Source organism: Ochotona curzoniae, unplaced genomic scaffold (assembly GCF_017591425.1).
Source record: "Ochotona curzoniae isolate NIBS_2020 unplaced genomic scaffold, NIBS_Ocur_1.0 contig_908, whole genome shotgun sequence".
Classification (NCBI taxonomy): Eukaryota; Metazoa; Chordata; class Mammalia; order Lagomorpha; family Ochotonidae; genus Ochotona; species Ochotona curzoniae.
The window spans coordinates 36,192,545-36,209,043 of record NW_024466607.1 but is presented as its reverse complement, the minus strand read 5'-3'; the positions used below and the strand labels follow the sequence as shown (position 1 = coordinate 36,209,043).

The 16,499-nt window shown below is 41.9% G+C and overlaps 1 protein-coding gene across 1 annotated transcript in view; it reads right to left on the bottom strand.

Moving 5' to 3' along the window:
• SPIRE1 (spire type actin nucleation factor 1) overlaps window positions 1–16,499 on the bottom strand; it is a 153,055-nt gene that overhangs the window by 51,884 nt on the left and 84,672 nt on the right. Inside the window, exons 6-7 of the mRNA XM_040994839.1 lie at window positions 9,010–9,087; window positions 3,443–3,607 (exon numbers count right to left, since the gene is read on the bottom strand). Of these exons, the coding sequence (XP_040850773.1) occupies window positions 3,443–3,607; window positions 9,010–9,087 (243 nt within the window). The remainder of the gene's footprint in view (window positions 1–3,442; window positions 3,608–9,009; window positions 9,088–16,499) is intronic.

Here is a 16,499-nt window from a genome sequence, read left to right as displayed (position 1 = left end):
GGCTTCTCCCTTTCTCTCCCGGTTTCCCTCAGACACAGGAAGAAGAAAAAGCAAACTGGAAACAATGGTCTCATCCACCTTCCCCTGTTTCTCAACTCTTCCCACCCCAATCAGTGCTCCATGTGGGCATGAACCTTTCTCAACTATGTAATCATCATAAAAAGAAAAAAGAATCATTACAATGACTTGGATTTGATACTGGTAGCTGTAAGAAACATTTATTAGTGATATTACTCGGAGATGGCTTGTTTGGATCAACGGGGAGGATGAGCACAAATGGAAGCAGATGAGTAGAATTTCAGAAAACAGCAAATTTTCCAGGTTAGCACATAATACTTACTGTGTTAGGTAGTAAACCATTAAGACTAAACAATGAGTTGGAAATAAGGACGGCTGGGGTGCTCAACGATCTAAGGAATTTTAGGTTACTGTTTAGAGAACAGTGGAAAGACACTAAAAGCTTCTAAGACTTGAAATAAGACTGTGAAAGATAGGGAGTGTGGAACAAGACCTGGAGCAGGTCGCAGCAGTGTGGCAACGCTGTCTTCTGTGAGGGGACACAAGAGGGTGACAACCCAGAGCCATCCTCTCTCGCCTGTCCCCGCTTTCAGGTCCTGCCAGTGATCCTTAGCTTCTGCTTTTTCTCCTTCCAATAACTGTTTCCAAACTAAGCTTTCTCATACCATCAAAAGGAAAAAAAAAAAAACAACTTTAACTCATGTGTTTTTTCAAATGCTACCCCTTGACTTCCTTCGAAAAACATCTTGAAAGTAGTACACAGACCATTCTCTGCCCTGGCCCACCTGCCACCCTGCAATCTGGTTTTTATCCTCTTCTCTGCTTCACAAACCCTCTCTCTGTTACTGGGTGTCTTAGCCGTTTCCCAGGGCTTTTCTGACCTTTCTGAAACACTGCTTGCCCTTCACAACCGTGGCTGCACTTCCTTGTCTTCCCTGCTCTCTCTGGTTGTAACCTGCCAAGTGTTATTCTACCTCCTCCTCTATGCATCCTTAACGGCTGCGGCTTCTCAGGTTCTATCCTGAATCATCTTCTCTTCTTACCTTGCCAACTCCACTTTCAAACATCCCATTCTGTATTCTAATGATGGTGATTTTTGTGTGAGTCAAATTCCACTTTTTTTTGTTTTGCGTTCAAATTATGTTTTAAAAAAATTTTTCCAGAAGTCTCGGGTGATCAGTGTCTCCCAACTGAAAGCTCTGAGAGAACAAGGACTATATAATGTCCTTTCAGAGTCTAGAAAAAAGCTTGGCACTTGAGCAAGGCTCATAATAGATCACTGTTAAAATAAAACTAAGAAATGCAAATGGAAGGCATATATTTTTAAATATTCAAATGCAAAAAGTACAGATTTTAAAGACTCAAGAATATTTTCTTTGCATCAAACTGGTCAACCCCAAAAGACATTTAATTTATACTAAGAGGTGAAGAAATAAGTTAAACTATCCTGTTGTAACTGATAGTCTTCACATAATTTTCGAGGACCACTGGGTACTATGCATGTGGCACGCAGCGAAGGCTCTGTGGCTAAATAGGATAAGAACAAAATCTACCTTGGAATTACAATTTGTGTGCACTTAGAAAACTCCAGTTTTGGGCATCTTTAAATTTCAATTTCCCCAACCATAAAGTCAGTCAGTAAGACATTGAGTTGAAATATGATAGCTTGTTAAAATTAACAAGCAGCTCAAACAACTATTCAGGTATATTTGTTACAAAACCAAGAGATGTGCTTGGTAAGAATCTTCTATATATGATGACTGATTAATTTTTCTCCAAAATGTGTGCGTGGTTAATTAATTCATTTCACAATGACTTAATGAGCACAGTATTCAGTACTTAAGTCTATGCTTAGGCACATGATCTAGTTACAGGAGACAGTAGATTGCTGAGCCGTTGTCTTGGTGGGGAGGCAAGGCCAGTTGGTGCCATGTGGGCAGAGGTGGAGAGGGGACTTGTCAAACGAAGGTGAGTCACACGGCTGCACCCAGGGAGGAGGAACAACAGGAAGAGATCAGGGCGCTAAAGTGGAGAAACCCACAGGGAAAGCTGGAAGGCGTTAAGGCCTTTGAGCTTGGGAATCAGCACCTGATCATGCAGGCCTCCTGGACCAACATTGAGAATGTGGAGTTCACTCTGAGAGTGACGTAGGGTCTGTGTAAGGTTCTGAACAGGGCCATGACAGCATCGCATTTTTACTTTAAAAAGGCTCACTCTGGGTATTGTTGGGAAAAACAAGATTGAAGACAGGGAAGAGAGAAAGTAGGAAGGTGACCTGGAGGCAGCAGGGATGGGGTGTGTGTGTGTGTGTGTGTTTAATTTCTTTTAAAAATGTTGTTTATTTGTGAAGCAGAGATAGAAAAAAAAAATCCCCAATGCTCTGTTCTGAGTTATAACTCAAACCCAGGCTCTTCAATATGAAGTATTAACTGTTAGACTAAATGCCAGCCCCAACATACTTACTATTATTTTTTTCAAAAGTAGAGTGACAGAGAAATAGAAAGGGAGAGACAGAGAAGAGAGATCTTCCATCTGCTAGTTTATTCCCTAAATATCCACAATAGCCAGGGCTGGTGTAGGCCAAAGACAGAATCCGAGAACTCCCTGAGTCTCTCACATGGACGGCAGGGACACCGGCACTTGGGCTGTCTCCTGCTGCTCTCCCAGGCACTTTATCATGGAACTAGACCAGAAGTGGAACAACTAGGACTTGAAGTGGCACTCTGATTTGGGCTGCTGGCATTCTAAGAGGTGCCTTAAGTCCCTGTGCCAAATGCTGGCCCCTAGATATTCTGCTTTTAACAGCTTAATTCAAGGATTTCACTGTGGCTACTAAAAAATATTTATATACAAGAATACACAAAATATGTTGCTGATAACTGGTCACAAATTAATGAACTCTTACACACTCATAAACTATAAAAGATGCAGCCATTTAGAAGTGATGCTATTGGTATATAATGAAATGGAAAAATTTCCATAACATGTATTTTAAATTTTATTTACTTGAGAGAGACAGGGAAGGAGAGAGAACCAGAGAGAGAGAGAAAGAGATCTTTCCTTTGCTAGTTCATTCCTCGGATATCTGAACTAGTCAGCACTTGGCCAGGCAGAAGCCAAGAGCCATAACCTCCACTTGGGTTTCCCATATGCGTGGCAGGGAGTCGGGCTACTGGAGGCACTAGCAGAAGGATGTAAAGGAGTAGAACTCGAACTCAGAGTAGATACTGTGATATGGGATACTGGCATCCCAAGCTTGGTCTTAAATGCTATATCAATCACCTGTCTCACTGTACAAATTTTCTACAATGACTATTACTTTACAATAAAAAAATAAATTTTTAAAATTTAATATTAAGGGCACCAGTTTCAACAAGTAAGATCATAGCTGTTCGAATCCATTAACAGTTTATCTGTTACTTACCATTACTTTTCGCAAAGTGTATCTTTTGCACCGAATGTCATCCATTAGCATCTCATAAGGGGTTAGCTGATACTCAATGGGCAACGGGTTGTATTGTCGCTCCTGAACCTTCTTAAGTTTGACCCCATTCCGTAAATCCCTCATCACCTGTACCCAGAAACGTGCCTGAAAGAACAAGGGTGGCACAACATCATGAACAAATCTACAAACTTCACCTAAACAGCCACAACCATACAGAATAAATGATGAGCCTGGATTACAAACTACCGAGTAAAACAAACAGAAACTATTTTTAAACTAGATTTTAGGGCACTAAACAATGTGTAGAAAACCAGGATGAAGTTGCACAGGCTGTAACTTTTGAGGCATGTTAAGTTTTAAACCTAGCTCCACCACTAGCAAGGGCAGTTGTAACTTTTGCTTTTTAATGAATCTCATTTTATTGTGTCAACCTTTTTAAAATACTCACTTTTCACTTGAGTGGCAGAATGACACAGAAAGAGGGAACGGGTTTCCACGCTCTGAATGGCTGCAAAGGCCAGGGCTAGGCCAGGCTAAAGCCAGAAGCCAAACATTCCACAAGAGGCCAGCCCATGCGGGTAGCAGATAGCCAAGCACTTGGGCTATGACCTGCTACCTCTTAGGTATACTAGCAGGAAACTGGTTAGGAAGTATTGAAACACAGGATCTGAAGGACATCAAATGCCAGTGTTGGCAATGGAGGCTCAACCTACAATGGCAGCCCTGTCTATTAGCACCTGGAGAAACTCAGGTCCAGACCAAACTGTTAGCAGCTCAGTTGGGTGGAGCCAGCGCAAATGATCTGCCAATTGCTGAGCTGGAGAGAGTATCAGTGGTTAGTCCGTGACTCTACATAGATAGCCAGCATTACTGTGGCCAGAGCCGACTGACAGGACCACCTAAAAGATACTGCACATCTTGTTTCACCAAAATAGCTATAGTTTCCTTAGCATGAGCATCTGAGATCAGAATTGATCCACAGTGTTCTTTGCAGAGCAAATGTTCAGAAATAACAAATTTTGTGTCATTACCATCTTTTCAGATTCATCAAAAATTTGCATATATTAAAGAGTTCTGAGAACAAAAGGGGGTTTATATGAATGTATCTGAGATGAAGCATGTATGTATGTAATTATTCCATTCATTGCCTAAGGTGCCACAGTCTCTACTTCAATGACAAGCCAATCAATACAACACTTAACTGAAATATCTTATAACTAACAAATGAATTAAAAAGCTGTTATAAAATCAAATGCCTCATAACAATCTTTATAGGAAAAATTATTAAACGTATCATGTAGTGTCAATAAAAATCTGTGAATCATAAAAATGCATTCTGGGGCCAGCACAGTGGTCAACTCTCCGTCTGCAGCTCTGGCTGTTCCCCTTCTGATCCAGTTCCCTCACAATGGCCTGGGGAAACAGCAAAAAGATGGCTCAGGTCCTTGGGCTCCTGAACCCGTGCAGGAGATCCGGAAGATGCTCCTGGCTCCTGGCTCGGGACCACTACGGCTACTGTGGAGTGAACTTGTGGATGGAATCTCCCTGTCTCTCCTTCTCTCTGTAGATCTGCCTCTCAGATCAAAATAATAATTCATTCTAATCCTCACGTTCTAAAAAGGATTGCAGTGTATCTGGATGCCCTCTAAAATAATCATATTTTAAAAGATTCTTGGATTCTGCTATGGATTGCTTGTAAACACTTGAGACTGTAAATGTCCATTTCAACACTGTTTTGCTACATATCACGAGTAATGAAGGTGTATGTTTTTAAGTGTAATTCCTTCAGCCCCACAAAGATCCCGCACTAGCATCTATTCCTACAAGAAGGTTTTTTGATTCCCATTTTCACCACTCTTGTGATGCATTTTTATTTCTGTAGCATGTTTGTTAACCTCACATTGATGAAAATTTATCATTTTCACCCTGTTGTGGACTGTGCTCACTGGTTCTGTATTGCAGGGGATATATAATGGAAGTGTAGTGGGGACGGAGATGTTCAGATATGGAGACAAAGTGCTGTATGTCTGTGCACACAGACCAAAGATGGACTCCCAGTGAAATAACTGAATACATCTTAACAGTAAGATGATGAACTCTGACAATGTCCATGCCTACATTGTTGGGAAACAGTTCAATAACAGCATGATGGACTTGTGACTGTTCATGAAGGATATCCACTGTAAAACTAGGTGGAAATCAATGGGTATTGGGGGTGGGGGGAGCAGACCTTGGGGAAAGGCACAGGCAACCCCAGAGCCTACGGAACTATATCATAAAACAAAATATTTTTAAATTTTTAAAAAAAGATGTTCTAATATAATTTCCCTATATATTTTCTCTTTGGGGAGAACCTTTGTCCCAGATTCTTTACTTTTCTTACTCATTCCTTTAATATTCTGTTCTAATACATAATTTTTAAAAATACTGCCACTGGGAAGAGACTCGATAGAGGAGCCTGGGAAACTCCTTCATTGGGACACAGTCCCTGCAGGTGAATATTAGAAGCAAGGCAAGGAGCAGCCCAGACCACACCAGGTTACAGTACCTGCCAGCATACACATGGGTCAGGTCTGGGGACAGACCAGTCTGGACCAGTTCACAACATCCACTGGCAGACCAAAGAACCAGGACAGAGGGCAGGAGGAACCAGATCAGGCCACAACACCAACCAGTTCTCATTAGAGCCAGGACAGTAATCAGCCTGGACTGGGATAGGCTGCAGCACCCACCAGCAGGAGCAGAAACAGGGGGCAGCTAGACCAGGTCAGGCTGTGCAGTAAGAGGTGAGGCTGAGGTGAGGTGAGTCATGCCAGTTTCGGCCCAGGGGAGGCCGGGTTCGTGAGTCCCAGGGACTGGGAATGTGACAGGGCTCAGATAGCTTGGCTCAGGTCCTAGGGTCCATCTGTATGGTGGGTGCCAGGTTTGTGAGTCCCGGTAATGGGGGATCTGGTGGGGTCACCTGACCCAGGTCCTGCAGCCCGCCTTCTAAGTGGGTATCAAGTATCAACTCTGGGAGTGAGGTATGTGGAGGGTATTGGGTCCTGGAGCTACCCTACTAGGTGGATGTAGGGTTCATGATTCCCAGGGGTGAAGGCCTGGATCCTTGGGCTCACCTGCAAGAACATGTCTTACTTAGTGAAAAAGGCAGAGCAGTGGACACAGGCTCTGTTGTAAAATGAGAATGTGGCAGCCTATCTGGTGCCATAGTAGGAGAACAGAACAAACTGGACAACCGCCCCAGTCAAACAATGACAGCAAAAAATTTCGGTGAAAGGAGACCTGAGGCTTACTACATCAGCCAATGGACATTGGTAGAGTGACATCATCCTTGGATTGATGAAATGAACAGCATTTCAGAATTATCCAAACCACTTGGGCAGAAAACTTTTGGAATATGTACACATTGAGACTCTGGGGTTGATATGAGGTGGCAGTTCCTCATCCCTGGGTACTGGGGCATCTGGATTGTTTCTATGTCTCTTTAAAGGTAAGAAACATATACTTCCTTTGTATCTTCCTGACTGCCAAGGGAGCCTGAGCATCTTTTCATATGCCTATTAGCCACTTGAATTTTCTCCCATTCTGCTGGTTGCTTCTTCACTTTGTTGAGTTTCCTTTGCTGTACACAAACTTCTCAACATGATGAAATCCCATCTGTTTATTTTGGCTTTGACTACCTGTGTTTTTGGTGTCTTTTTTAAGAGTCTTTCCCCAGTCCTATATCTTGGGGAGTGCTTCTTGTTTTCCTTTACTAGTTGGATGGTTTCTGGGTGCAGACCGAGGTCCTTGAGCTGAGTTTTGTATGAGGTGACAAGAGAGGGTCTTGATGTTTACCTCTGCAGGCTGCTAGCTAATTACGCCAATAGCATTTGTTGAACATACCAGGCTTTTCTCCTGGATTGCTTTCAACTTTCTTGTCAAAGATTAGTTACCTATACATGTGTGAGCTCATTTCTGCTGTTTATTTTGTTCCACTGGTCTCTGTTTCTGTACCAGTATCAGACTGCCTTTATGACCACCGCTCTGTAGTATGTCTTGAGGTCTGAAAATAAGATTCCTCCAGTTTGATTTTTAATCTTCTGGATAGCTTTGGCTATTCATGGTCTCTTGTGTTTCCCGATGAACTTTCGTATCTTCTTTTCTACTTCTGAGGCGAATATTGTTGGGATTTTGACTGGGATTGCATTGAATCTGTATATTGCTTTTGGTAATATTCACATTTTCATGATGCTGATCCTGCGGATCGAGGTAAGTTTCTCCATCACCTAATGTCTTCTTCTATTTCTTTTTTTTTTAACACTTATAGTTGTCATCATAGAGGACTTCCACATATTTGGTTAGATTAATTCCTAGGTATTTACACTGAGGTTCCAACTAACTCCACTGAGGTTGGCCTACTTTCAGAACTCTGCTAACAACAGCTGCTGGTGTGGGTGTGGGGAGAAAGGTACACTCCTCCACTGTTGGTGGGAGTGCAGGCTGATACCACCAATATGGAGTATGGAGAGTGCTCAGAGAACTCCAAACAAAGCTTCTGCATGACCGACCCAGCTATCACACTCCTAGGAATATATCCAAAAGAAATGAAACCTGCGCATGACAAAGGGATCTGCAATAACAAAGACATGGAAACAATCCAGATGCCCATCCAAAGAGGAGTGGTTAAAGAGGCTGTGGTACATCTACTCCATGGAATACTATTCAGCCACCAAAAAGGACGGAATTCTACATCTAGATTGTCCCAATCAGACACCATTATGCTTAGTGAAATAAGTCAATCCCGAAAGGACAAATATCAGATGTTCTCTCTGATATAAGGCAACCTTCATGCAAATTTTAAGATCAATAACCCTTTCAATTCTGTTCTTGCTGGAACCCATGGGTTTTAATAATTTTATTTTTATTTACATTTCTTCAAAATAATTTTTTCTTTTATTAATTTCTTCACTGACTCACAGACAATATAGTAGCACTATTTTCTCCAAGAAGGTTTTTTTTGTTTGTTTGTTTCATTTCTTCATCAACACATTGGTTATTTGGTAACTTGCTAAACTCCATGGTGTTGCAAATTTTTTAAACTATTCCTGTTGTTAACTTTGTTTTATGGATTTTCATTTAAGGGAATGTATAGTAACTGCATAATACAGATGTGAAGATATGGTGTAGTACACATTTCTGCTTCCAAATCAAAGAGGGACTGCCACAACGAAACTGCTGGAAATATCTTGACAATAGGATGCTGAACTGTCTGCCGTTGTCTGTACTGGCAATGTCAGGCACACTTAAATAGTAGAATGATGAACTTATGACTGCTTATGAAGGACTATACTAGTAATAATATGAGGGAAATCCCAGAGCCTATGGAATTATACCATAAAATTAAAAACAAAAAAGAAACATTTATATTTCCTGAAATAAAAGCATTCAAGTTTCCTATCAATTTATACTAGTTCTTAATAACTAGCATTTTAAAAAATCAAAATATTTCGTCCATTTCTTATACAGCCAGCAGCTCAGAGAACATATCCAGCTACCTTACTTACCCAGTCGGCATTTTTCAGTTCCTCCAGGTCTGTGCTAGACTCATCACTCTTTTCCATTTCCTGAATCTTCTTCAGATTCTACCAGTTAAAACAGAGAGAACAGGCATGAACATTTCATCAGGCTACTTTCTCAAATAAAAATTTCTGACAGATACCTTCAGATAAAATACACACAAGCATCCCTCAAGAAAACAATACCTAAATAAATTATTTTTCTGTAAATTTTAAAGTCAGTTAAAATGGATATAATCTCACACAGGGATGCAATGAGTTTATGGGTCTGATTTCCTTTTTAGGCTCTTCTGGTTAAACCTTCAGTCATAATACTAATTCACAGCTTTCAAGTTACAGTTCACTATCTCTCAGTCTCTCATTCAATCCATCAAACATCACAGGGGATATTACTTCTGCCATTTTAAAAAACTTCAGTCCTCTTATTTTCATCTCTATCGGAAATCCTGGATTCCAAAACCCATCACATTTTGCCTGGGTTTCTGAAGGCCATCTCTGGGCTGGATGCTCTCATCTCCTTGCCCCACACTGTCTCTTTCGCTGCCTACCTCTCTTTTCACTTTGGATATCAAGTTCAATTGAGTCACCAATTCTTCAGAGAAGTCTAGTCTTCCTAAGTCAAACTCTATTAGAAATCTTACAGCTCCTATTCCTTTTCTCTACAGTAGTTATCGACATACTAGTTTTACACACAGCTGTGCTTTCCCTCTATGATACAGAATTCTGAGTGTTCAGCTATAATTTCACGAATGGACCTTAATCCACAAGTGTTTTACTTGAATCAATCCAATGGAAGAACTTTTTTGTGTCTAAAATTTGTATATGTATATATTCAAAGAGCATAGAGAGAGAGAGAATGAACTTTGCTACTTACTGGCCCATTTTCCAAATGCCCACAAAGGTTGGAGCTAGGACTAAGCCTGGAGCCAGGAGCCAGAACTTCAGCCCAGTTTTCCCATATTGGTGACAGGAACCTCATTGCTTGGGCTATCACATGCTGCTACCTCTGATGATCTGTATTAGTAGGGAGCTGGAACTGGGAGCCAAAGCTGGGAATCAAACCCAGGCACTCTGATAGGACATGGTGGGCGTTTTAACCATAAGGACAATTGCTCATTCCACATTCAAGTGTCAATTCTATGTTTATGGTGTATCATTTGTATATTAGTAATTCAATCCTAATATATTTTAGTTTGCTAAGCTGTTTTGCTTTGATTGCTTTTCCTCCTGTGTTTAAATGCATTGTATGAAGCATGTGTAAGGATAATGAATACTTAGCACAAAGTACACTTAAACTATTTTTGGCTTTTTAAAAATTTCCTGTTAGCCATCTGAAGAAATGAGGATCATACCAGCTGCTGTTTTGCACTTGGTAAAGTAAAGGCCGGGGCTGGTTCTGTGGCACAGTGGGTTAGGCCACGGCCAGTGATGCCAGTAATCTACACAAACCTTGGTTCAAGCATTGGCTGCTCTACTTACGTCTAGCTCTCTGCTATTTCACCTGGGAAAGCAGAACAACAGGGTACAAGTGCCTGGGTCCCTGATACCTATGTGGCAGACCCAGAGTGAGTTCCAGGCTCTTGACTTTGGCTTGTTTAGGTCTGGCCATTATAGTCACTTGGGGGAGTGAGCCACCAAATTGGAGGTCAACTGAGCAATGGATAGATCAGCTATCTATCCATCCATCCATCCATCCATCCATCTCTTCATTTCAAATAAAAGAAATAAAGCTTAAAAAATAATGTAAAGGAGTATTCATACAGAAAGAATAAAATTATTCTACAGGAAAAAGTGGTATAAACAAATGTTATCTTTTCTTCCCAGGAAAGAAGCTAGAAATAATTCTTTCTTTCTATTTTATAAAGTGTTTTCACAGTTACTTTTTTATGAAAAAAAGTCCAATTTCCTCTTTGATACAATGTCAGGAGACATTTTCACTTCCCAGTGTGATGGTTCCACGCCTCTCTCTTTCGGGCTCCTGCTCATTCACAAAAGGAAAATACCACTAACCTTTCCCACCACGATGTGACTATTAAAAGGAATCAAGTAGTAAGTGAAATTATTACAACACTGGTTGGAGTAGGGAAGGGTCCCCAGGAGAACTCCCTTTACCACCTCAGTATCATAAACCACAAAGCATTCATTAGACCACAGGGTACGTCAGAGTAAGTACGATCAATTTAGAGTAGTAGAGCCTTGCATTTACCATTCTGGGGAAAAGCAATTCCCAGATCACACATGACCACATTCTCCTCGCTGCTCTTTCCTAGTCCTGCCCCTCACTTCTCATCCTGGGTCTGGTATTTTTTCAGTGTCCCTGGCTGTTGGCCATGCTTGTGGTAGGGTGTTGGGACAACAGTCATAGCAGCTAACAGACAATAAATAGTAAGCAACCATCACTTATCCCTAACCACAGTCATCTTACCTGAGAATCTGGGGCTCATGAAAGCTAAATAACATGTCTAGGGTGTCCCTGGGGCATGCGTTGGCCTAGCTCTTTCAGCTGAGGACAGGGTGTGCAGAAGGGGCACCACGCAATGGGAAGGCTTCCCAATGTCTGCCCCTCCTCTATCCTCACGTGACTCAGAAAACAGCAGGATAAAGTTTGATTCAGCTTTTTTATATTAGTTCTTGATATTATATAAAGAGATAATTTTCATCTCTATAGAAAATGGGAACTTAATAACTGCCACGATATTACACTGAAACTTGAGTAGTAATTATTAATACTAAATTATATTTTAGCATATTCTATCTTTTAAGATTTTCAGTCTGATATACACAATACTTCTGATACTGAAATCCCTAACTTGTCTTACTAGGGATTTATTTAATAAGGAACCTTTAACAAAATCTCCGATGACTTAAAGATGCAATTTCACAATTTTTTTCAAGATCTACTTATTTACTTGAAAGAATTACACAGAGAGAAGGAGAGACAGAGATGGAAAGAGAGAGACAGAAAAGAGACCTTCCACTGCTAGTTCACTCCACAGATGGCTGCAATGGGCAGCACTGTATTAGGTCAAAGACGACAGGGCTCTCTGGGTCTCCACGTGGGTGGAAGGGACCCAAGTGGGCCATTCTCCACTCCCTTTCCCAGGCCATTGGCATGCAGGGGGATCAGAAATAGAGTGGTTGGGATATGAACTGGTACCCACAGGGAAAGCCACTGTTCCAGGTGGTGGTTATACTACTCACTACGCTGCAATCTTCACTAAGTGTCAAACTCAGAAAGCAGGAGTAGGTATTCGGCTCAGCAGTTAAGATACCCCTATCCCACACCAAGGAGCCTAAGTTAAAACCCAGTTCTGCTCCTGATTTAAATTCCCTGCTAACCCAAGCTTGGGAGCCAAAGGCATAGCTCAACTCATTGGAGCCTTGCTACCCTTTTGGGAAACCTGGATGGTGTTTTCAGCTCTGGGCCCACCTCTGGCTGCTGTAGACACTTGAGGAGGGAACCAGTGGGAGTGTTTTCTGTCTCTGTCTCTAAAAGAAAAAACAACCAGGGCACAGGCTGGGAGAGGTGACCCTCCCACCTTTCCTACCAGTGCAGGCTGAGGTGGCTGCCTTGTGGGGGATCCAGGAGTGTGAGCCTGCAGGGCACCTAGGGGGATAGAGCCAGCGAGCACATGCGGGGACCTGGGGGCTCACATCCAGACAGGCAGAGCTAGCCTGGGGATTTCCCAAACTTGCTTGGTCCATGGTGGGGTGGGAGCAGAGAGCCTTAGATTAGAATGCTGGCCTGGTGTGCTGGCGGACTGGGTTTGAGGAACTATGAATAGGCCTGGATATTGGGTGCATGGAGAGGTAAGGTCCCAGGCCAGCACGCATGCCAGAGCTTGGGACAATAGTGGGCAGGCAGAGCTTCAAGCCAGCACACCACCACACCAGAAGACTGGGAGGGAGGACAGTTACACAGTTCAACCTGCTGAGCCACAATACCGGCCCCAAAGAGCCTTCCTTCTGAAGGGAAATGTGTCTCAGTAGTTTCAGTAGAAAAGTCTTATCTCCCACTCACAGGATGGTGAAAATATTTCCTTGACCAGTCCGCACAGCTCACCTCCTTGGCCACTATGACCGGCTCCCAAGTGGTTACACCTTTCACTGAACTCTTCTGCCTGAATCAGCAGTTGCTGACCTGAGAGAATGTGAGATTAAACCTGCAGATGCATCTGTCCTTGGCAGGACGAAGGGGAGGGACGGACAAAGCCCACTCTCAGTGTTTCAGATTCTGGATCCAGCTTTGCCTATAGTTTGATCTTCCATTAAAAAGAAAAAGAAAAAAACATTTATTTTATTTTTTTAATTTGAAAGGCAGATTCTCAGCGAGAATGAGAAGTTGAAAAAGTTATTCGTTTTGCTAGTTCACGCCTCAAATGGCCATGATCACAGCTGAGCTGGTTTTACCCAAAAAGGTAAACTGGGACTGGGCTGACTGGAAGCCAAGAGCCAGGAGCTTCTTCCAGGCCCCCCAAGTGAGTGCATGAGCCCGAGGACTTCAGTCATTCTCCACAGCTTTCCCTGGCTAGAGGTAGGGGGCTGGATCAGAAGAGAAGCAGCCAGGACACAAACCGGTGCCCATAAGGGATGCTGGTGCCACAGTTACCATGCTGGCCCAGGATATTCCAATTTTTAAGCCAATAAATGCATCCTGACACGTTCATTTGAGAGTGTTTCTGTTATTTCCAGTGAGTTAGGACATAATACATCATCACGGTCCAGTGTATGGATTTTTAGCTTTAACCCTAGCTTGGTCCAGGCCTCCCTAAGGTCTGATTTTAGGGTAGGCTGTATGTAGTCTGACTGGTAGGGGAACTCACCTTATCGATGGAGGTCTTTAACCCTCATGTATATTTACGGGAACAAGGTCAGGATGGAGGCATTCCTCCTCCTGGTAAGACCCCTGTTAGGAGCAGGGAGAAGTGTTTGGAATGTCAGCATCTAGGCTGGTTGCCATAAAGACCTTAGAAATAGGGGAACATAGGTCTGTTTAATGAGGGGTCGTTCACTTAGCACCAGACTGCCTGGCACCTAAGGACAACAACCAAACCAATTATTCAATGAATGTGTTTGCTAACATTTTTTTGTTGTTGTGGGTTGCAAATGACCGCATGTCCTTAGATTTATGTCATGCTTGATTTGTACACATGGACTAAAGATGGACTCAGCAAGTTGCTCTGGGCCCTTGTGCCTGGCTTATGTGCCAAGAGTCATCCCTGCTTGCTGCTGTTTCTTGATCATACTCATTCTTAAATCTTCCTACTTCTAGTTAATTTTTTCATTGCCAGCATCTCAGCCCGGCACCTGGCAGGACAGCTGCATCTGGCATGTAACAGTCCAGACATGAGTTTACTGCTTCTATGTCCTGAGGTACTTTTATATATCTAATGTAACATGCTCCCTCTAACCTTTTCATGAAATTAACATCCTGACTTAGCAACAGAGCAATACATGGTATTTAAGAATCTATTATTGAGGGACTGGAGTTGCAGCATGGCACATTAAGCTGCTACCTGCAATGACAGCTTCTCACCTGAGTGTTGGTTCAAGTCTTAACTGTAGCTTCAAGAAGGTTTTTTATTTTCTTTTTCATTTCTTTAGCTATACATTGGTCATTCAATAGCATGTTATTTCACTTCATGCTGTTGTAAATTTCCTGTTTTTCTTCCTGTTGTTTTCATTTTATGGCTTTTCACTTAAGGGGATGTACAGTAACTGTGTGATAGGTATTTTCAAATCCAGATGTGAAGATACAATGCAGTATGCATCTATACTTCCAAATCAAAGATGGACTCCCAATGAAACTGTTAAATACATCTTGACAATAGGATGCTGGACTGTCTGCCATTGCCGATAGCTACAATGTCAGGACACACTTACAGAGCAGAATAATGGACTTGTGACTGTTTATGAAGGACTATACCACTGTAACAACATGAGGGGAGTTGGGGGAGAGGGGCCTAGGCAGGGAGGGAAGGGAAATCCCAGAACCTATTGAACTGTATCATAAAACTAAAAAGTCAGATTTTTCTGTTTTAGAGACAAGCTTCTTTCAATTCTATTCTAGCTTTTGAATGAAATTTTTTGCTTTCACAGATGTAATGACAGATGGCAACCTGTGCTTAGAATACGCTGAAAAAGTTCTAACTAGGAGGAGCACCCGTATGGCAAGTAAATCTTCCAATCTCTAAAATAACCATTCTAAAGCCAGAAATTAGAACTGTTGTAACTAACATTTGCAATTCCTGGCATCTTGAAAATCAAATCAGTCAAATCTACTTGGATTACAAATATGTGAAATGTTCAGAGATTTTTAATTTGGTAGGCTCAATATCAACATACGTGTAAATGATCCGTATTGATGAAATATCCTTTGTCCATAAATACATTCACATGTTAAAATAATATTTTCATATACTCACATTATCACCATTTCTCCCCATATGTTTAGCCATTTAATACTACCTATTATTTTCCCAATGCTATATGTACAGGGAAAACTTTTATGGGTCGAGCAGTGATAAAAAGTGGTAAGCAAGCAATGACACTAAGGAGGGTCATTTGGTCACCACTGATGACACGAATGTTCTACATGTGTACTAACAGCCACAACATGAAAAACCAATCAAACACAAAGAAGAAAGATAGTGACAAGGACCCCAAAAGTAACAGATGATGGATAATCTAATTTAGATGAACAGATGTCAGTCGTACAGACAGACATCTGGTGGTGGATTTATTTCTGTCAAAAAGTGATATATTCACCACCTGGTATACATAAACGCATCTGAAGTCTAGAGGGAAAGTTTCAGCCAAATTAAATGTCAGTTTTACTACTGGAGGTGTTGGGAATGGGCATGAAAGGAGGGACAAAGAATATGAAAAGTTGATTGAAACACACTCCAGCACAGAAACGAGCTAGCTGTCATACCATTGTGAACTTATTCAAAGAGAAGACAGAACCTACTCAAAGAGAAGACAGTATAAAGTCAAGTCACACACAGTATTATTCTGAGCTACTGTGTAACTGGCACTATGATACAGGTAGACCTTTGTACTAGCTTAGGAGATGAAGAAAGGGAAATACAGTTGATTGCTTTCAACCAATTTTCAGATTATAAACCTGTGGTTTCGGGTGGGCATTTGTGATGACGATGACTGTGTCCCACTTCTGGGTGACTGGGTCAAACCCTGGCTCGGGCGCTTGACTCTTCGTCCTGCTAATGTGACCCTGGGAGGCAGCAAGCGACAGGTCCAGTAGTTGAGTGCCTACCACACGCATGAAGACCTAGCTTTTCCCAGCTCTCAGCTCTGTTCCAGGCCTAGCCTTGATCATTGTGGGTGTCTGGTGAGTGAAAAAAGCAGAAAGGAGCTCTTGGTTTCTCTACTTCTCAATAAAAAATTTCAACAAATATATGGCTCATATAATCTAGACAATAAAAACTATTCCATCATAGCTTAGTTAATTCTGAAAA